This window comes from Stenella coeruleoalba, assembly GCF_951394435.1.
Source record: "Stenella coeruleoalba genome assembly, chromosome: 6".
In the NCBI taxonomy this organism is placed as follows: Eukaryota; Metazoa; Chordata; class Mammalia; order Artiodactyla; family Delphinidae; genus Stenella; species Stenella coeruleoalba.
The window spans coordinates 6,598,879-6,621,631 of record NC_137151.1 but is presented as its reverse complement, the minus strand read 5'-3'; the positions used below and the strand labels follow the sequence as shown (position 1 = coordinate 6,621,631).

At 39.4% G+C, this 22,753-nt stretch overlaps 1 protein-coding gene across 7 annotated transcripts in view; it reads right to left on the bottom strand.

Moving 5' to 3' along the window:
* The window catches only part of IWS1 (interacts with SUPT6H, CTD assembly factor 1), a 64,930-nt gene extending 46,078 nt beyond the window's left edge, over nucleotides 1-18,852 (bottom strand). For 2 of the 7 annotated variants that reach the window (XM_079924254.1, XM_079924251.1), the window contains exons 1-2: nucleotides 18,149-18,851; nucleotides 15,966-16,084 (exon numbers count right to left, since the gene is read on the bottom strand). In XM_079924254.1, the coding sequence (XP_079780380.1) occupies nucleotides 15,966-16,084; nucleotides 18,149-18,182 (153 nt within the window). In that variant the 5' untranslated portion in view covers nucleotides 18,183-18,851. Of the gene's footprint in view, nucleotides 1-15,965; nucleotides 16,085-18,148 lie in introns of all 7 variants that reach the window. The other 5 variants (XM_079924250.1, XM_079924252.1, XM_079924248.1 and 2 more) reach the window with 5 other exon arrangements.
* Nucleotides 18,853-22,753: the final 3,901 nt, after the last annotated feature.

Genomic DNA, 22,753 nt, shown 5'->3' with positions numbered 1-22,753 from the left:
GCTCAAGAAGGGTAGGAACCAAGGCAGCTCAGAGAGCTTAGGAAAGGAAACTCAAGGACCTTTCACTAGAGCACTATCAATAACATGACTCAGCTCTCACGTTGTTAAATTTCAGTGTCCAGGATCTAAATTTTAAATTCCCAGGAGACATAATCTAACGGGCCACGGCAACAGAGGATGTCGTTACTCTGTGACTCAATGCCAGAGCAGGGGCACAGCACTGGGAGCCACTCCCAAAGAAAGGAGAGATACCATGAACTGAGTAGTCTTCCCAAAACTTATCTGTTACACTCTACCCTGGACTTCCCAACACATGGTGTATGCATTCCAAACAAGCAACCATTACAAGGACATTACATGTAATTCATGATTGTGAAACTTATGAATTCCCATCAATTTTTGAGGAGTCTCATAAAATCCTGAGTATCTATCCATTATGTGTGGCACAGTGGGGAAAACGTGGGAAATCACTGCAGTAAGAAAGTACTGGTCGACAGACTCAAGTTAAAGAAGGCAGTTAGGTGAAGACATCATAGGATTTGGGAAAAGAGTTAAGCTTAAAAGTTATCAAAACACTACTCAAAAATTTTAGACTGGTTTCAGCAATTAGTCTAAATTGCAAACTTAAAAAAAATCCAAAATACAGTTTTTAAAAAGTCAAATATGAGTACAACAAATCAATAGTAGAAGCTGCCATTTAAATGCTATTTCTTAATAATATTTTTAAAAATCCCTAATTTTACCTGTCAGAGAAATTAAGCACTCTAAGTGTCCTCAGAGCCTTTAGAAATGTCTATAATGCCTCACACTTCCCTCTTATGATCATTTACATTGTAGTTATAAATAACTTCTGGTTACCCATAATGAATGATCTGATCGTTTATCTCAGCAATCAAACAGTAACACACCCTTTATGACCAGTGCCATAATACACATGCACAGAGATAATTAACATTTTTAAATTACAAAATAAATAATAAAACTGCTGTAAAGGCAAACGTCAATTTGTAAATTACAAAGTAGTATAAGAATGTCAAATAGGAGTCCTTGTAAAGAACCAAACAACTCAGGACACCTGTTTCCAGTAGAAGAAACTCAAAACTGTTGAACTTGCATTCCAACCTTCCATCATAAATTGGTACAACATTCAACACCAAGTCACACAGTAAATTCCATGAAGAAATATGTATAGGAGCATTTTCAAAAACATGTTTTACTGGACCTTAGTTCCAGAAGATATATTTGAAATCCTCGTCTTGGAGTTTGTCAATACATATCATCTTAAAAGCATAAGGAAGAATCTGGGAAATCCAGTTTTTACTACACAATGCTGTTAATCCAGGGTAGGTCCTGGAACGCTGCAAGGCTTTGACTCTGAGAAACTCCAGCTTTACAGCAAGCACACACACACATAACAAAATGAAGATGTATACCAGTGCCCTTTGTTGATCTTAGAGCTGGTTGATCTTAGAATCAGTCAAAAACAGAAGCACTCCTGATGACTACTAGAAAAAGAAAATGTCTACACAAAGCCTAAGAGTTTATAATGGGGACTTCCCCGGGGATGCAGTGGTTAAGAATCCACCTGCCAATGCAGGGGCCACGAGTTCCATCCCTGGTCCGCGAAGATCCCATGGGCCGCGGAGCAACTAAGCCCATGCGTCACAACCACTAAGCTTGCGCTCTAGAGCCCGCGCACCGCAACGAAGAGTAACCCCTGCTCGCCGCAACTAGAGAAAGCCCGTGTGCAGCAAGGAAAACCCAACGCAGCCATAAATAAATAAATAATTTCTGAGAAAAGTTTATAATGATGAAGCAAACTCCTGCCTACCTCTCCAGACTCATTTCTGCCCTCTCACCACCATCAACCCTATGTGCTGCAGCAGCAGTTCCCAAACTTTTGCATAAGAATAACTTGGGGAGCTTTGGAGGAAAACATACAGATTTTTGTGCTTCTCACCTCCAGATATTAATACAGTCAGTTTGGGGAAGAGGTCAAAGAATCTGCATTTTGACATCTAATCCAAGTGATTCTAACCACACATTATAATTTTACTGCAGACACATGGAACCACTAACTTCACTGTTACCTCCACGCTTTTACCTCACTTTGTCCTTTTCATACCTCAACACTAGGCAAAAATACCCCCTTCCTGAAGCCTCTTCCATCCTCCTCTCTAGGTAGAATGGACTCTGCCCCATATAATGTGACAGTTCACAACATGGACTTTAGTGTCGGTAAGACCTGGGGTCCAAACCCTAGCTCGCAGCCACCTTCTACTGTGTAATCTAGGGAAATTTTCTTAACTTCTCAAAACCTCAATTCCTCAATATGACAGAGTCAGAAATAGTTTCTATAACTTAGAGGGCCGTTCAGAGGACCAAATGCATGTAATGTAGTTAGCATGTGCCTGTGAGCATTCAATACATGTTGTTAATCATTTATAACAAAAATATCTTATTAATTACGAAACATTCACCCTTCAAGACTCAGCTCAAATACATCATCTATGAAGGCTGAGCTGGTCGGTCATTCCTTCTTACATGTCCCCATAGCATCCTGTATCTCTACCTCACTGAAAGGTGATTTTTTACACATTTATCTTCATAATATGATTGAATAAATGACCTTAAGATCAAAATGATCTTAAGATCAAAAAATCTTTTACCTTCAGTATACAGAAGATACTCAAATTAAATTCACTGAAATAAAACAAACCCACAAGACAATGCTTAACAAAAAAGAACCAAAGCAAAACAATGTTCTTCTCCTCAATTTGGTAGACTCAAAGACAAAGGCTGAAACCAAACACACAAAAAAGAAGTGTAGATGGAATCAAAAGAACTGGTAAGAAACAGGGTAAACAAGGACGGCCAAAGCCAACAAGAATCTTCTACGGGCTCTGATCTACTCCCCATAGGAATACTTTCCTTATACTAGCACAACGTCTCTGTGGAAAGATCCAAATGACCGCAGACTGCCATCTTTACTCAATTCAAAGTAAGGTTGGAGCTAACAGGGCTGCCACCAACTTCAATGACAGATGGATGGTTGTGCCCACTAGGCTTTGCCTACAGTCAGAAAACAAGGAGAAACTATGTGGCATTTCCAAACAACCTCTTCCTCGATTGTCCCACATACTACTTTTTTCCTGTGAGAACCTCAGGAAGGGAACACTACTTTTCTATGCAGATGAAATCTACAAGCTGTATTTTTATTTTATATTTTAAAGTTTTCTTTTTTTAAAAAATTTATTTATTTATATTTATTTTTGGCTGTGTTGGGTCTTCGTTTCTGTGCGAGGGCTTTCTCTAGTTGCGGCGAGCGGGCGCCACTCTTCATCGCGCTGTGCCGGCCTCTCACTGTCACGGCCTCTCTTGTTGCGGAGCACAGGCTCCAGACATGCAGGCTCAGTAGTTGTGGCTCACGGGCCCAGTCGCTCCGCGGCATGTGGGATCTTCCCAGAACAGGGCTCGAACCCGTGTCCCCTGCATTAAGCAGGCAGATTCTCAACCACTGCGCCACCAGGGAAGCCCAACAAGCTGTAGTTTTAAATGCTTATTACCTTCAATGTATTTCTGTGGAATAAAAACCAGCTGACCACAATCCACAACTAATTTCACACTGTTCAATTTTTTTTTTTTTTTTTTTTGGCCGCACCTTGCAGCATGTGGGACCTTAGTTCTCAGAACAGGGATCGAACCCATGCCCTCTGCCCTGGAAGTGTGGCATCTTAACCATTGGACTACCAGTGAAGTCCCCAAGAGAATATTCAAGTAAAACAACAAAAAAATTAGAACTGGCGACTAGTTATAACTAGGTCACATTCATGCTCAAATTGCTTTATTAAAAAATGTGTTTCCAGTGATGACTATTCAAAACATTTAAAAAAAAATCATTCCCCTTTTCCCTATCTGCCCTACCGTCAACATTGTGTGAAGATTCTGAGTTCTCAAAGTGCTCTACACAGAATAAATATACTTGAAAACTCCCCTGATATTCATATCCCTTTTAGAAACCTAGCCCAAAAGATGTTAATAACCTAGAAACAAATAATTTAAATATGTAATCAACTTATTACTGCAATTACTTATATATACATTTCTTTAAGAAACCAGGCCTAAACTTAAGAATATTATTTTTAAATTTCATTTCATAAGGTAAGTCTCTTTTGCTTTAAAACAGTGGGCCTCAACCTCATAAAGATTAACTCTTAACTAGCCCCCTAAGAAATAATCTGCCTAATTACTATAGAGGCTAATTGTAAAATAATTAAAGGAAATCAGATTATGTCCCCTCAAAATATGCCTCTGACATAAAAATTTTGATCTGAAGGCAATTAACAAGCAGTAAACACAAGAGTAGCTCTCTCTACCTTCCCTCCTTTTCCTTCAAAAGGCAGGATATTCCCATTACTGGAGACAGACTGTCATTAGCTCAAAGACACCAGCAGAGCAATCAGCAAACAAACTTTACTACCTTAGTTTCTTCCCATATATTTACCTTCGCAGTCTGTCACCCTTGGAAGCCTAGAACTGCTTTCCTTTGTCCTGTCACTTCTCCACAAAATTAGTACTCTTTGTTGAAGATGTTATTATAAACTAGAATTCTAAGCTACTGCTTTGAGTTACTCTCTGTTGAGTTTTCTCCTGTGTGATGTATGCTGCACATGTTAATAAACTCGGGTTTTTTTCACTTGTTAATGTCTTTTTGTTAAAGAATTCCAGCTGAAAACCTAAGATGGGTAGGGGTAAAATTTTGCCTCCCCTACATAACATAACTGCTATTACAGTTTTCAGAGCTGCTATGTAAGTTTTACTTAGCCCTCATAATAATTATTTTAACCCACTGTCAAGATGGTGGAGCTAAGGCTCAGAGATGAAATAATTTTTCTAGGAGCTGACAGTCATTATGGTTATTAAGTGGCAAAGCCAATATATGAAACTACATTTTGGCCATCACACTGCCTTTCACTCTGAAGAGCTATGCAAATACAAAATTTTATCATCATCACCTAAGAGAGATTTGCTGTTACACCATCTAACCCAAACAATTCTTCAGTATCATCTTCCATTAAGCTATCCCACTTTCCAGGTCACAATACTCATTCTTGAAATATAACAAGTCCTTCTCAATTCTAGGCCTTTGAACCTGCGGCTCTCTCCAGCTAGAATCATCACCAGCACCCCTAACCGGCTTCTCCATCTGGCAATAATGTCAGACTCGTTCCTCAGAGTCCACTCAGCCCACCCTCCCATCCTCCTATGGCCCTTTGTATGTGCCCCTTCTGTAATTTTAAAATATATTTTAAATTATTTGACGCATGCTAGTAAAAATAGGTAACCATATAAAATGATGGGACAGTTATTCTAACTATTCTCCCTTTGACTTTAAATGTGCCAACACAGGAAAGTATAAAGAAAATTAAAATCACCTTTAATAACCCAAAGATCACCATCATTTCTAATTTTTACAAAGAATTTCTTCCCAATCTTTTCTTTGTGTTAATTTACTTTAAAAAAGTAAACAAGGATCTAGAATCACAATTAATTTAATGACTGTAACACACTGAATTCTCCCATGTCACAAAATATTCTTTGAAAACAATTTTAATGGACGCATTGCCATTCTTACAAATGTTCTATTTATATTTTAATCACTAGTTTTTTATATTGTTGGATACTTCTTGTTTCCTTTCTTATGCTTTCTACAGGTCATTTGTCCATTTCAGTGTTCTCAGCCTAAGGGTAGCTCTGGGTTCTCCCCTAAGGGGGCATTTGTGAATGCGAGGGACCATTTTTGGTTGGCAATGACTGGAGAGGATATGTTACTACCATTTTATTTAATGTTTGGGAACCAAGATACTAAATGTCCTGCAATATACAGGCCTGCCTCCAAATGCCAACAGCTGGCTTACTCAGAATCACCTGTTTAGGAAAGCAGCACTGGGCTGCTCTCCATGCAGAGGAGGCCACAGACAGGACCCACACACACACAGGCAGGAGACCCAGTGAGATCAAAGAGCCAAATGGCCTGAACAGAGACTGTGGTAATAGACAAGTAAAGCATCCTGGGTTCTTCTGGAATGTGAATTGGGGAATATGGAGAGGTTTGACCAATGATTAGAAGAGATAAAAATGAAGCCAGATGAGGACTTCTGATATGAAAATGAAAAGCTCTGCTGACCCACTCTCCAGTGAAACTGGTTAAAAGTATTTAAAAACAACTATTCAAAGCCCCTGGAAATGGTCCTAAAGACAAAGAGAGAATAAAGAAACATCTATCCAAGAAGATCTACAAAACTTTGGTAAGAGAAGCAGAAGTATCTGGTATCTGAACCAAGACCACTCCTCACTTTCAACTTCACAGCTCAGTCAGAAAGGCTCTACTCCAGGCTGTTGCAGCCCAAAACAAAGGGTACTCTTTCCCTCCAGCTTCCAGGGGCAGGGTGTCTTCCCAGGAAGAGCCCGATGTCAGCATTTCTCATTCTGCCTCCAGCGACCTGCTGCTGAAGGTAAGTTCCAGGCAAATGTAATTGCCAGTGGGGGCTCCCATCTTCTGCCCAGCACTCAATCACAGGAAGAAGGCTCTGCTTTGGGCACAGCACACTGACAATACTGGGGCCCTGATCACCCTTGCCCCAATTTGTGTGACAGTGGTTCCATGCCAAGAGAGGCAAGCCAGGAGCACCTCAGGCTGCTATCAAATCCCCACTGCACACTGAGAGCTCAGCTTCTAGAACTGGGATGTCCCTCAGAAAGAAACCTGCCGTCACCCTCTCCCCACCCCCTACCCCAAACTCCAGAGCCCCGGCTCAGAGATTTTGCTTGGGGAAAAAGCAGGCAGTAAAGTAGATAGCTTCTAATTTTTCCCCAAAGAAACCAACTTCATTTGTAACCAAGCTTGGGGACGTTCAGGCTAAGGCACTTTCACTAACACTGGAGACTGGTGGAAGGCACTTAGAAGGAGATTCAAAATACAGAATAAACTGTAGGCCAGCTAGTTTGCAGGAGATAACCAGGTAATAATACAGCTGGGAGGAGCCATCCTGAGGTCAGAACAAAGCAAACACAGACCTCAGAAATTATTCCTTCAAAGGAGCCCGAATTTGATTAGACTAACTTGTTGAGCAATTTATGCCACAGGGCATGGCTGGAAATAACAGAGTCATCAATGGAGTTTTTTGTTTGTTTGTTTGTTTTTTGCAGTACGCGGGCCTCTCACTATTGTGGCCTCTCCCGTTGTGGAGCACAGGCTCTGGACGCACAGGCTCAGCGGCCATGGCTCACAGGCCTAGCCGCTCCGCGGCATGTGGGATCTTCCCGGACCGGGGCACAAACCCGTGTCCCCTGCATCGGCAGGCGGACTCCCAACCACTGCGCCACCAGGGAAGCCCCATCAGTGGAGTTTTAACAGCTGATTGTGGTCAGAGAAAGAGCAAAAAAGAGCCCTACTAACACCACCGTCATCCCAGGTGACTGTGAGCATGTCCCAAACTGCACATCTCTGAGGATGCAACACCAGAGATTTAAAACTGCGGGTGAGGAAACAGTATTCACTAAAATCATCCAGCTAGTCACTAAACAATTACTCTAAAATGTCCAGTTTCCAACAATAAATTAAAAGGCATGCTAAGAAACTGGGAAGTATGACCCATAACCAGGAAAAAAGCAGGCAATAGAAACTGCCTGTGTGAGCAACCAGATATCAGATTTATCAGGAAAAGACTTCAAAGTGGCCATTTGTAAACATGTTAAAAAAAATAAAGGCATGATGACAATAGCATATCAAATAGAGAATATATATAGAAATAGAAATTTGACTCATCACCTATAAGAGTAACCCAGTAAGATTAACAGCTGACTCCTCAATGGAAACAATGGAGGCAGAAAGCAGTGGGATAACATATTCTAAGTGTTCAAATAAAAACTATCAACTAAGAATCCTATATCCAACAAAGCTATCTTTCAAAAATAATTAACAAAAAAGAAATGAAAACTTTTCTAGATAACCAAGAAAAGGAAAGAATTTGTCAAGCAGACCCACCATACAAGAACTGCTAAAGGAAGTTCTTCAGGCTGAAAGCAAGTGACCTCAGTGAATCCACATGAAAAAACAATAAGCACCAGTAAAGGTAACTGTGTAATTATGAAAGACAGTATAAATGCATATTTTTTCCTTTCTTAATTTAACTGATTTATATAACAGTTGCATAAAGTAATATGTATATACTGTCTTGCTGGACCTGTAATACATAAGACCAATGGCAGTAGAAAGAAGGTGGGTGGGAACAAACCCGTATTACACTAAGGAAATAACTTCTATAACAATGCATTGTTGGATTTTAGCATTAATAAATATAATATGTATAACAATAATATTACAAAAAGAGAAAAAGAATAGAGCCACATAGTACTAACCTTACTATATACCATTGGAATTAAGCTACCGTAAATCTGAAGCTGATTCTGATTAATATATGTGGTAAACCCTAGAGCTACCACTAAAAAAAAAAAAACCTCAAAACCATAGTAAAAATATTATTAAAGAAATTAAAATTGCACAGAGTATTAAAAATATAACTACAATAATTTGTTAACGAGTACACTAGAGAAAAAGACAAAGTGTGACATCAAAAACATAAAATGTGGGGGAGAGCAAAAATGTGTAACTTCAGCATGTACTTGAAGTTATCAGCTTAAAGCAGACTGCTGTAAGATAGTTTACGTAAGCCTCATGGCAACCCACAAAGCAAAAAGGTATACTAGATATACAAAAAAAAATTTTTTTAAGTAATCTAAGCATACCGCTAACAGAAAATCATCAAACCACAAAGGAAGAGAGCGGGGAGAAGGAAAAAAGGAATGACAAAACAGTCAGAAAACAAAGAACAAAATGGCAATAATAAGACCCTACCTATCAATATTTACTTTAAATGTAAATGGACTCAATTCTTCAACCAAAAGACAGAGTGGTTAAATGGATGGGAAAAACAAAAACAAAAACTGAACTATATGCTGTCTACAAGAGACTCACTTCAGCTTTTAGGACACACACAGACTGAAAAAAAAAAAAAAAAAGGGATGGAAAAAGATATTCCATGCAAGTGGAAACCAAATGAAAGCAGGGGTAGCTATATTTATAATCAGAGAAAATACATTTTTAGCCAAAAACTATAATAAGATACAAAGAAAGTCATTATATTGTATAATGATAATAGAGTTAATCCAACAAGAGGATTTACCATTTGTAAATATTTATGCACCCAACATCAGAGCACCTAAATATTAACAGACCTGAAGGAAGAAATAAGTTATCAACACAATAATAGTAGGGAACTTCAATGCCTAACTTTCAATAATGGATAGATCATCCAGACAGAAAATCAATAAGGAAATATTGGGCTTAAGCCACACGTTAGGCCAAATGGACTGAACAGACATTTACAGAACGTTCCATCCAACAGGAGCAGAGTACACATTCTTCTCAAGTGCACATGAACAATCTCGAGTACAGATCATATGTTAGGCCACAAAGTAAGTCCTAATAAATTTAAGAAGATTGAAATCATACCAAACTTCTTTTCCGACCACAATGGTATGAAAGTAGAAATGAGTATGAGTATGAGAAGTACGAGAAGAAAACTGAAAATTTCACAAACATGTGGAGATCAAACATCATGTTGCTAAACAACCAATGAGTCAAAGAAGAATTCAAAACAGATCTTGAGACAAATGAAAATGGAAATATTGATATAACATACCAAAATTTATGGAATACAGCAAAGCAGTTCTAGGAGGGAAGTTTACAGCAATAAATGCCTACATAAAAAAAAAAAGAAATCTCTCAAATATCAACTTTACACCCCAAGGAACTAGAAAAAAGAAACTAAGCCCAAAATTATTAGAAGAAAAAAAATAACAAAAATCAGAGCAGAAATAAATGAAATAGAGACTAAAAAGACAATAGAAAGGTCAATAAAATTAAGACCTGTTTTTTTACAAAAGATAAACAAATAGACAAACATTTAGCTAGACTTACCAAGAAAAAAAAGAGGACGGAAAGAAAACTATAAAGGAAAGAGGAGACATTACAACTGATACCACACAAATACAGAGGATAATAAAAACTAAGAACTGTATGCTGAGAAACTGGACAATCTATAAGAAATGGATAAGTTCCTAGAAACATACAATCTACTAAGATTGAATCATGGAGAAACAGAAAATCTAAATAGACTGATTACTGTGAAGAGATGGAATCAGTAATCAAAAACCGCCCAACATAGAAAAGTTCAGGACCAGATGGCTTTACTGGTGAATTCCACCAAACATTTAAAGAAGAATTAACACCAGTCCTTCTCAAAGAGTGCCAAAAAATTGAAGAGGAGGGAGCACTTCCAAACTCATTTTATGAAGCCAGCATTACCCTGATACCAAAATCAGACATGGACACAAGAAAGGAAAATTACAGGCCAATATCCTTGATGAACATAGATGCAAAAATCCTCTACAAATTATTAACAAACAAAATTCAGCAATACATTAAAAGAATCATACACCATGGTCAAATGGGATTTATTCCAGGGATGCAAGGATGGTTCAACATCCACAAATCAATCAATGTGATATACCATATTAACAAAATGAAAGCTAAAAATCACATGATCATCTCAACAGATGCAAAAAAAAAGTAATTCAACATTGATTCATGACAAAAACTCTTAACAAACTGGGTAAAGAGAGAATGTATCTCAACATAATAAAGGCCATATGACAAGCCCACAGCCAACATCACACTCAATGGTGCAAAGGTGTAAGCTTTTCCTCTAAGATCAGGAACAAGACAAGAATGCCCACTCTCACCACTTTTATACAACACAGTATTGGAAGGCTTAGCAATTAGGCAAGAAAAAGAAAAGGCATCCAAATCAGAAAGGACGATGTAACATGGTCTTTATCTGCAGATGACATAATATATAGAGAAAACCCTAGAGACTCCACCAGAAAACTGATAGAACTAATCAATGAATTCAGTAAAATTGTAGGATACAAATCAATATACAAAAATCTGTTGCACTTCTTTACACTAACAATGAACTATAAAAAGAAATTAAGAAAACAATCCCATCTATAATTGCCTCAAAAAGAGTAAAAGAATCTAGGAATAATTTTAACAAGGAGAGTACACTGAAAACTGTAAGACACTGATAAAAAAAATTGAAGACACAAATAAAAAGAAAGCTATTATGTGCTTATGGATTAGAAAAATTGATATTGTTAAAATGACCATAATACCCAAAGCAATCTACAGATTTAATGCAATCCATTTCAAAATTATGACATTTTTCAAAAAACTAGAAAAAATAATCCTAAAATCTCTATGGAACCACAGAAGATACTGAATAGCCAAAACAATCTTGAGAAAGAACAAAGCCAGAGGCATTATATGCCTAGATCTCAAACTATATTACGAAGCTACAGTAGTCAAAACAGTGTTAACACTGGCATAGAAAACAGACACATAGATCGACCGAACAGAATAGAGAGCCCAGAAACAAACCCATGCATATATGGTCAAATGATCTACAACAAAGGAGCCAAGAATATACAATGAGAAAGAATAGTCTCTTCAATAAATGGTGTTGGGAAAAGTGGACAGCTACATGAAAAAGAATCAAACTGGATTACTTTCACACCATATACAACAGTATACTCAAAATGGGTTAAAAACTTAAATGTAAGACCTAAAACCATAAAACTCCTAGAAGAAAACATACGCAGTGCACTCTTTGACACTGGTCTTAGCCATGTTTTTTGGATATGTCTCCTCAGGAAAGGGAAACAAAAGCTAAAGTAAACAAAGGAACTATATCAAACTAAAAGTTTGCATAGCAAAGGAAACTATCAACAAAACAAAAAGGCCGCCTACTTAATAGAATATTTGCAAAAAATATATTTGATAAGGGGTTAATATCCAAAATACACAAAGAATTCATACAACTCAACATTAAAAAAACAAATAACCCAATAACAAAATGGGCAGAGGATCTGAATAGACATTTGGCCAAAGTCGTCATACAGATGGCCAACAGACACATGAAAAGATCAATCATCATCACGGAAATGCACATCAAAGCTACAATATTACCTCACACCAGCTCTTATCAAAAAGACAAGAGGGCTTCCCTGGTGGCGCAGTGGTTGAGAGTCCGCCTGCTGATGCAGGGGACACGGGTTCGTGCCCCGGTCTGGGAAGATCCCACATGCCGTGGAGCGGCTGGGCCCGCGAGCCATGGCCGCTGAGCCTGCGCATCCAGAGCCTGTGCTCCGCAATGGGAGAGGCCACAACAGTGAGAGGCCCGCGTACCGCAAAGAAAAAAAAAAAGACAAGATATAACAAGTGTTGGGGAGGATGGGGAGGACAGGGAACACTTGTGCACTGTTGGTGGGAATGTAAACTGATGCAGCAAATGTGAAAAACAGCAACTTAAATGTCCATCAATTGACAAACGGATAAACAAAATATGGTATATCCAAAGAATGGAATATTACTGATCACAAAAAGGAATGAAGTACTGATACATGCTACAACTTGGATAAACATTGAAAGCATTAAGTGAAAGAAGCCAGTCACAAAAGACCACACGTTATATAATTCCATTCATATGAAATGTCCAGAACAAGGAGGGGTTGGGGGGTGGGGGTGATAAGGAGGTAACAACTAAAGGGTTTCTTTTCAATGTGATGAAAATATTCTAAAATTGACTATGCTGATGGCTGTACTACTGTGAATACACTAAAGACCACTGAATTGCGTACTTTAAAATGGGTGAATTGTATGGTATGTAAATTTATCTCAATAAAGATATTTTTTTAAAAAAAGGTGATATTTTTCAAGGTCAAATTTGACACAAAAATCCATGATGAAAAAAATATCAAAATTTAAATACTAGCATACATACGACTAAGTTTTCCTTTTGCTTCAGGCTCCAATATGGACCAGTAAAGCACTGTTACTGATCCTGACTTTAAGATTTTGATTTTTTTTCATCATATTTTTTGCATTGTTTTAAAATATTATCTTGATCTTTTTTAACAGTTTCCTTAGAGATCTAAAGAAACACATGCAGAATGAGTATTACAGAGAAAATGAATTAAAAAACAAACCAAAAAAACAAACCACAACTAGCCTGAACTCCAAAATGCAAACGGGAAAAACATTATTTGGAAAAATCCCTTTGTGAGTACCATCTTGCAGCAGGCAAAACAATGCCCCCACAATAGATGTCCACATCCTAATCCCCAGAACATGTAAATATGCAAAAGGGATGTGCAGATGTAATTAAGGATAGGAAGATTACCCTGGATTATCTGAGTAGGCCCAGTATAATTACAAAGGGTCCTTATGGGAGGGAGGCAGGAGGGTCAGAGTAAGTGAGAGACATGTGAGAACACAAGCTAAGGTCTGAGAGATTTAAAGATGCTACAGTTCTAGCTTTGAAGATGGAGGAAGAAGCCATATGCCAATGAGTGCAAGTGGCCTGTACAGCTAGAGAAGGCAAGGGAGCAGATTCTCCCTTAGAGAAGGAACACAACCCTGGTGTCACCTTGATTTTAACCCAGTGTGACCCACTTTGGACTTCTGACGTCCAGAATTGTAAGAAACAAATCTCTTTTTTTAAGCCACTAAATTTATATCAGGTTGCTATGGCAGCAACAGGAAACTAATACACATCTTTTAAGCTTGGGGGCTATAACCTGCACTGCTCCATTTAACATAACTGTACTCTTTCAAGGGTACAATTGGCACTCAAACTACTAGAAGTTTAGCAAATTAGGATAACCCTCCTGGAGGGGAAAATCTACGAAAAGCACAAAAATATGTTCATGGCAGACTTCATTTATAACAGCTAAACAGTCTAAATGTTAATAATCAGGAAACTGTTGAATAAGTAATAGTCCATCCATATTATGAAATATTATGCAACCATTAAAAATTACACTTAGTGGGAATCTTTAATGACATGGGGAAATACCTAAGTATAATGTTAAGTGAAGAGATAAAAATGTTATATTGATACGTAACATATATAGTAAAAACACAAGTAACTTAAAATGTATACATACGTTCTATATAATGAGAACAAAAATGCAGGAGAAATAATGTAAACAAGTTAAGTCATTTCTGTGACAGGAGTATGCTGACTTCAATTTTCTTCTTTAAACTTTTATATGATTTCCAAATTTTCAACATGTACATTTATTTATTTAGAATCCATCTCATTAAAAAAGTAGTTGAAAAAAAGAAAGTCAACACTACATTTATACATTTATAACTGAAGCATGAAGCCATCAGTCAATCTCCTGATGCTGTTTTCCAAAATAGAAAGTTAAGATATTATACACTAAATAAACTGTAACAATGTTTATGTTATCAAATAATTTCTACCTATCAATTACATTTTAATTAGAATTTAGTCTAAATGTTTAAGAGTGTACCAAAAACTGAACGACGTCAAAATAACTAAAAGATAAGCCTTCCTCTCACTTCTGATCTCACCTGCCCCCTATTTATTCTAGCCACAATGGCTACCACCTTAGATCTTTGTTAGGAATGTTCATCCCCTACATAGACACGTGCTATTCCTTCACCTCCTTCCACATCTTGATTCAAATGTCACTTTCTCAATAAGGCCTACGTGTATCTCCCTATTTAACACTAAAGCCTGCCCTCCACCTTGGCACCCTTCACTCTGTTCAAACTTTCTTCTTTCTCCACAGCATTTATCACCTCTTAACAAACTACAATTTTTAAAAAGAAGTGTGGAGGGCTTCCCTGGTGGCGCAGTGATTAAGAATCTGCTTGCCAATACAGACAGGGGACACGGATTTGGCCCTGGTCCGGGAAGATCCCACGTGTTGCAGAGCAACTAAGCCCATGCGCCACAACTACTGAGCCTGCGCTCTAGAGCCCACAAGCCACAACTACTGAGCCCACGTGCCACAACTACTGAAGCCCACACGCCTAGAGCCCGTCCTCCGCAACAAAAGAAGCCACCACAATGAGAAGCCCGCTCACCACAACAAAGAGTAGCCCCCGTTCGCCGCAACTAGAGAAAGCCCGTGTGCGGCAACGAAGACCCAATGCAGCCAAAAATAAAAAAATTTTTTTAAAAAAAGTGTATATTGTTTAATGTCTTTCTCCCCCTGCTGGAAAATAAATCCAAGGAGAGGATTTTCGTGGCAGTGGAACCTCATTTAGTCACTCAAAAGAGCCTGACACATAGCAGGTGCTCAAAAAATATTTGTTGGATATATGAATATACTAGTGATATGTCAAAGGACAGAGTCAATAATACAATCTCTAACAACTGCATCTACTACTTAAAATTGGACAATTTTCTGTGTATGTGTAGTCAAGCAAAATATATGGTATATTGGCCATCTTTATCATTCCTACGTTTCAGTTTGTGTTTACCAAAAACTTACACCTGAATTATTGGAAAAAGTCCCAATTTTATTTTGTTAACATTGTGCAGTACAGACTGTATAACCAGGGAAGCAAATTAAAATCATATAAATTTAATAGGTGATAACCACCATAACTTTCTATTTCAATGGATGTTTCTTCAGATTGCAAATCCACACTGCCCCACTAAGACATCATTCTGGGAACGGGGAAGCCTAGTCAAATATCAAAAGCCTGGCCTATTTTCTGAATCAATAAGCACAGTTGAAACTGCCTCATATATCCAAAATGGGACTCAATCAATATTTATTTCCCTGTGATTTCATAAGTAACCAGACTATCCCTATTTATTTACTTCTAAAGCAGTTCTCTATCATTTTTGAAGAGTTTGAAGCCTAGACCCTAAGACAGGGTCTCTACAACTCCTAAATAAAACAGGTCTCATAGAATATGCAAGGGAAAAGCCTCCCCAAAGATGTTGTTTAGCCAATACCTCTGAATGACGTTCTACACTTCCAGTGTCTGATCCAGAGTGCTGCTCATTTACATCATCCTCAACGTCTGACCCTGAATCCCGTTCATCCTGTACTGGGGTAGCGCCACCATCATCTGCTTAAAAATAAAACAAAAACCCACTTAAGGTGTAAGATGGACGACATCTACAACTGAAATGAACACAATGAATCAAGAAAAATGTAAGAGCAAGAACAAGTGTAAGAGCACTGATGAAGCATAACTAATGATGCTAATTTGGGAATAAGACAACAGTACAATACTTACATAAATACCAATAATCATAACTTGTATTGTTGACACATGTGGCAGCGAGAATATATTAAAGGAATAGGAAGCTTAATAAATATCACTAAGGACCAAGTCAACAAACTAATAGTGTGCACTTTATTTCAACTTTATGTTAAAATACCTGAGTCTATTTTCTCCATAGCACTTACTTACCACCTTCGGATGTACTACATGACTTTCCAAATTAGTTTTGTTTAATGTGCTTCTCTCCTCGCTTGAATGAAAGTGCCAAAAGAACAGGGATTTTTGGTTCACTGCTGAATCCCTGGAGCCCAGAACACTGTCTGGTACAGTATTTGTTTATGAATGAAGAGCACAAGGAACTCCAGTCCAGAAATAGTGTGAAGTCCTTAAAGTAAAGCATATACTACTATACTGTTATAAAACAAATTGTTACCTATCTTTAACCAATACTTTAAAAATACAAAGTAAAATTGTACTGAGAGGAATTTAGAGTTGTTGGAGAATATGGGAAGCCTTGGTAAGGAGTTTACTAAAAATAAATAAATTTTTAAAAATGAAGCACTCAACTATAGGAAAATCAAAAAATGTGTAAGAATGAAATCAGTATCATACTAATGAGCTTCTCTACTTAGCTAAGGAGTAAAGAACATATATATTTAATATTTAATATTCTTATCATATAGTCATAAAAAATTCTGAAGTGTAACGAAAACTTATGCTTCAATGGTTAGAATATGGGGGAAAGAGGGCACAGAGAGGCTAAGACCCTGTCCTAGCATAATAGGAAATCGTTACACAATGCCTAAAAATGAGGCAACGAGATAGCATAAGTTAGGAATACAGGGATGAACGTCAAAAAATGGCTAAAAAAATGAAAAGTCAGGAAATTGCTAACTTTTCATGTCTTTCAGCCCGTTATATACCCGTATTACATATGATTACTTATTTTAAAGTAATTTAAAAACACAAATGAACTGACAACTATTTTTGAAAACATCAGGAAACCGTTTAAAGCAAAAGAGCAGTATGTGTTTGGAAACGTGTTTGCAGTCACTACTATTCGCCGTCACATGATAAGGAATCGAAGTGAACTCAAAACACAACAGAGTAATTAACGCTTAGAAAATTATTTAAGCCCTTTTGATAGAGAATACTCAATGGAACTAGGACACAATAGGAAAGCAAAAGTAACGTTTTTATTCCCCACGAGGTTCTGCCTTATTCGTCTTTGGATCTCCGGTGGCTAGCACGGTGTTAGCGGGGGGGGGGGGGGGGGGGGCGTGTTTACAGACTAAACAGGAAAAGAAAGGAGAACTTCAGTGAGGAGAAAGGGGCAAGATCTCAAGGTGAAGGAAAGGAACAAAAATCGCTAGTAAGCCCCAGAGGAACACGCCTTATTGTAAAATATGTATACAACTCAAATACGGGTCCTACGTGTTTGTTCTTTAATGGGAGAAACTAGTTCGCAGGCGAGATCAAACTAGTACCAACTCCTAGTGAAAAGTCTACATAAGATCCTGCAACCCCACTGAACAGCTAACTCCCTCGGATTCTCGAAAATCACTCTCAACTCCTGAAAAAAATCCCCTATCAGTAGACCTTCCCTCGTACTTTGCACACAGTAAGCGTCTGATGTATGGAAGTGGCTCCCTAATGCAGCAACGTCCTTCGCCGATTCAAAAGACAACTGTCCCTCTAAAATTCCCTCTCCGAGGTTCTAACTTCGGGGGCCGCAGCCCGTCGGCGGGCTCTCAGCGCTCAGCCTCACTCCCCATTAGACCCGGTCGGCGGAGGGGAAGTCTCCGGGGCGTCCCTCCCCTCCCCACCCCTCCCCCGCGGGAGTGCGAGGCCAAGCCCGGCCAAGTAACCGCTCCGCCCCCAGCCCTGTCCCCTAGGTCCGGGCCTCACCTGACTGGTCGCCGCTGTAATATTCCGAATCCATGGCAGGCGGGTCTCGGCGGGGAGTGTCTGCGCCCCGCGCCGCCCCCGTCACCTCCTTCCCGGCTCTGTGACCACCGACGGCGCGGCCCGGTGCTCAGAGGCTCCCACCCGACTAGAGGCCTTGGAGGCTGCGGAGATTAAGGCAGCAACAGCTGCAGACGCGAACACTTCGACCTAGAAAGCCCGGGCAGACGAGGCCGTACCCGGAAGGCTGGCAAGGTGTGTGGGTCACCGCACTACTTCCCAGAAGCACCTCTAGGGCCAAAATGGCGCCTGCCCACGACCCTCAAAAGAATTCAGTGCGCAGGCGCCGTCACCTGTCATCCGGCCAATGAGAAGGCGCAACGGTAATGACGCACGACACGACCGGAAAGGAGACTACTGGGAAAATTGAGCGGGAGCCGCGGCTGCGGTTAAAACCTTCCCTTGGAGGAACCTGGTCCGTTCCCCATGGAGATGATAATGTTACTGTATGGGTTCTCCGTCCGCGCCTTGTTCGAGGACCTTCTAATTTACTCTTCTGAAAAATGAAGACCCGCTAAAATTAAATTTTCCATCATACGGAAATTAAGTGTTGTTCCCATAATGCAGCGAGGCGCTTGATTCCCGCCCTTAGTACGGGGAGGAAGTAGCGCATTGCCCTCTGGGACTTGTAGTTCGAAACCTGGCGAAGTAGGCTGAGTTACCAAGTGGCGTGATCAAAAGGGCCTCTTTTCAAGGCATTTTTCTTCCTTTCTTTTTTAAAATAACGACTTAACTTTCATCTTAAAAAGCCATTTGGTCAACAATACGAAGTACAGGTTTTTGCTTCCAGAAGAGTCCCCCTTAATGAAATCTTGAGGAAGTCACACTGTTGAACTTGACTTGAGCACTATATGCTCCCTGGAAACAACAATGGTTAGAAACTTCCTGACCTGTCAGTGTTCCCAGAACGGCTCACTGTAAAGAACCATCCTTGTCCCTATCTCTTAGGTAAAACTCACTCTCCACCCTTTTTCATGAGTCCTGTAAGACTTACAGAAGACCCCCTTGTTTACCCGTGACAAGGCCAAAGACCTTTCCCCATTTTTCTGAACCTGCTCATGAGGGCGGACTCAGATCCTCAAACTTCCTGTTCAAATCTTTGCCCTCTAAAACTAGCTAGATACGGAGATAAATATTTTCTGTTCACTTGACTGATTGAAACTTCTGATTGCAAATCAATCCCGACTATAAATCATCCCATCTTCCTCCCTATGAAAGCCTAAGACAAAACCACACAACCTAGACATTCTGATCTTCATATCTGGTGTGCTCTCCCTATTGCAATACCCCAAATAAAATCTATTTCCTTGCTTGTTTGTTTTTCTCTTAAATAAAGAGGACAATGTTACTACCTTTGGATTGGAGGAGGGCCAGAGGAGGTATAAGCAAATGTTCCCCAGCAGGTATAGAGTTGCAGAATTAGGGCCTTTTGTTAGTGACAAAGCATACACCTCGAACTGGATTTCTGGGCATGCCTAGCCTGCTGTAAGGCCTCATGTGGTGCCCTGAAAGGTCCATCTCCTACCTTGGAGTTGAGATATGTGAATTCCCTGATGCTAGCTTTGCTATGAATTCTCAAAATGCCTTTAAGTGAAGCCACATTCCAGCTTTGATAATCCTGGAACCCTTTGTTAGCCAGTCAGAATATGCTGGCAGAACCCAGTTCTAGGCTCCAGAGAAGGATATGAAAAGAGAAGGAAGAGAGAGGGATGGTTTCTCTGGAAATTGTCATTTTCTTGCAAGAGAGTTCATGGACATTCTTTCCCCTGTATAGTGGAAACCAGCTTTGAAATCCAAGTCTGCCCCTTCAGCTGTAAGAATGACATCTTCTCAGGCTGTTGTGAGAATTATAAGAGAAAGGAATTAATGGTGCCTGGAACCAAAATGCAAAATTAAAATATTCATTTCCTTCCATTTAATAGAAGAGGCCCCAGGATCTAAGCTCTCTTCTAAAGAGAGTGGGTGAGATTGTACCTGTGTAATAAGGCAAGGTGAATAGGGCAGAAGTCCAGGAAGAGATTAAATGGAAGGGAACCCAGTGCAAATCCTGCCAATAAAGAACTTGTAATTTCACCAAAGGTACAAGACCAACAGCCGTGAAAGTAATTGGGCTAAACGATGTAATTACAGGAGGATAATTGCTGAATTTTAACATAAAGATTCTAACTGTCCTGGCGGTTTGGAGAATGGAGAGATAGAAGTGGACTGAACACACAGTAATGTTCGGAGCCCCAGCAGGCTGTAAGGAAGTGTCAGATCTATTTTTTGTACTCAAGATGCCATTAACTTAGTGAGACAGGACAAACTTTTTGAAATAAACATAGAGTCTTAGTCAAAGCATTGTGCCTGTGAATGCAAACACAGCTCCAGGAAGGTTTTCCAGAGTCCCTTTCACCAGCTAGCTGTCCTTCAGAGCCCCCAGTGGAGAAATCCTGGAGCAGCACAGGTGTGCTTTTCTGAGTCCTGGCTGCCTTGCATCTTGGAGACCACCATCTCTCCAATCCTCATTCCTCTCTCCAGTCCCAGCACAGCTGGTCCATGCTGGTGGTGGTAGAGAGGCTCTCAGGGGGGGAGGCTGTTTTTCCCACCAAGGATAATAAGGACAGAGAAGAGAGGAAGGGAGAAGTGAGCTTGCAGCTATCCAGAACTCTCTTTCCCTTGGCTGATAACCCAGAGACATATAAGATTTATCTGGCCAGCCTTTTGAGACACTGTAACTTGATGAACATGTCTGGGAGTGAAATGTTACACAATATAAAGAACAGCCTGGCACTGGCAGAGTTTCATACTGGGGGCTCAGAGATCTGGGCTCTGGGTCAAGCTCTGAGCTTATTGTGTCAAATGAGGGAGTTGAATCAGAAGATTTCAAGGCCCTTTAATTTCATTATTCTATGTCAGAGAAGCCAGGTCTCCAAGTCTGACCTGCCTTCTTGTGCTTGAGCCACTAGAGGGCCCTGCCGGTGAAGAAATGAAAGAAACAAGTGCGTTCTAAGCCTGCTCCCCAGGTCTGTGCACTGTTCTCACACCCCAGCCCCATGACTCACTAGGACACACGCAAGATGTGTCCTGCCAAGTCATTTGTAATATTGAAAAGTGGGACTCGCTTGAAAGTCCATTAATAGTGTTTAATGAATCACTAAACATCAGTACCATGGCACTCCACCCCGCCACTAATACAATTGAATTGAGTCTTTAGCTCTCACATGGAAGGATCGCCACGATCGCCACATCGCCGAAGTGAACAAAACGGTCATAGAATACTATAAATGGTATAACATTATTTATGTGAACAACCAAAACAGCAAACAAAAACCCAACCTAAGAATTCCTTCATAAAAATAGAGGGAAAAGAACTTTCTAACAAAGATTGAAAGCTAAAAGCCATAAAAGGCTGAAAATTTTGACTAAACATAAAAACTTTAAAAAATAATAAAATAAATGTAAAAACATATGCGTAGCAAAATCAACACACCATTATCGAAACCAAAGGACAAATGATTAGGAAGTTAAAAAAAAAGTATTTTTCAACTCATATCATAGACCAAAGGGCTAATCTCCCTAATGAATACAGAGCCCCTAGAAATCAATAAGACTAATAACTCAATAGAAAAATGGGCAAAGGATATGACAATTCACAAAAGAGAAAAAAATTTTTATAAGGAACAAGGTTTTTTTAAATAAATTTATTTATTCCTTTATTTGTTTTTGGCTGTGTTGGGTCTTCATTGCTGTGCGTGGGCTTTCTCTAGTTGCAGCTAGCGGGGGCTACTTTTCGTTGCGCTGCACCGGCTTCTCATTGCGGTGGCTTCTCTTGTTGCGGAGCACAGGCTCTAAGTGCATGGGCTTCAGTAGTTGTGGTTTGCAGGCTCAGTAATTGTGGTGCATGGGTTTTGTTGCTCCGCGGCATGTGGGATCTTCCCGGACCAGGGATCGATCCCGTGTCCCCTGCGTTGGCAGGTGGATTCTTAACCACTGTGCCACCAGGGAAGTCCCGAGAAAATTTTAATGACCTTAAGATGCATGAAAATATATCCTAAAGTAAGATAAAAGCAAATTAAAATTATATTGAGATACTAATTTTCACTTCTCAGGTTGCAAAAATCTGATAACATTCCATTGGTGAGGCTATGGAGGGAGAGGCCCTCTCATAGGGTGCTGGTGGGAGTATGTTAGTGTAGCTCCCTAAAAAAAGCAATCTAGCAATGTTTATAAAAATTACAAATGCATATGCCCTTTAGCCTAGCAATTGCACTTCAGAAAATGTATCCTACAAATATACTTTACTATGTGCAAATAATGTATCTACAAAATTATTCATTGCAGCACTATTTGAAAAATACTGGAAATAACCTAAATGTCCAAACAGGAATGATCACAAAATTATGATACACCTGTACAATGGAATGTTACGTAGCTATAACAAAAAACAAGAAAACTCTCTTATGTACTGATATATAAAAGATTTATAAGCTGTGAAAAAATGCAAAGTGCAAAACAGTATGTCATCTTTTGTGAAAAGGGGAGGAGAACATATATTTGTAACTATAT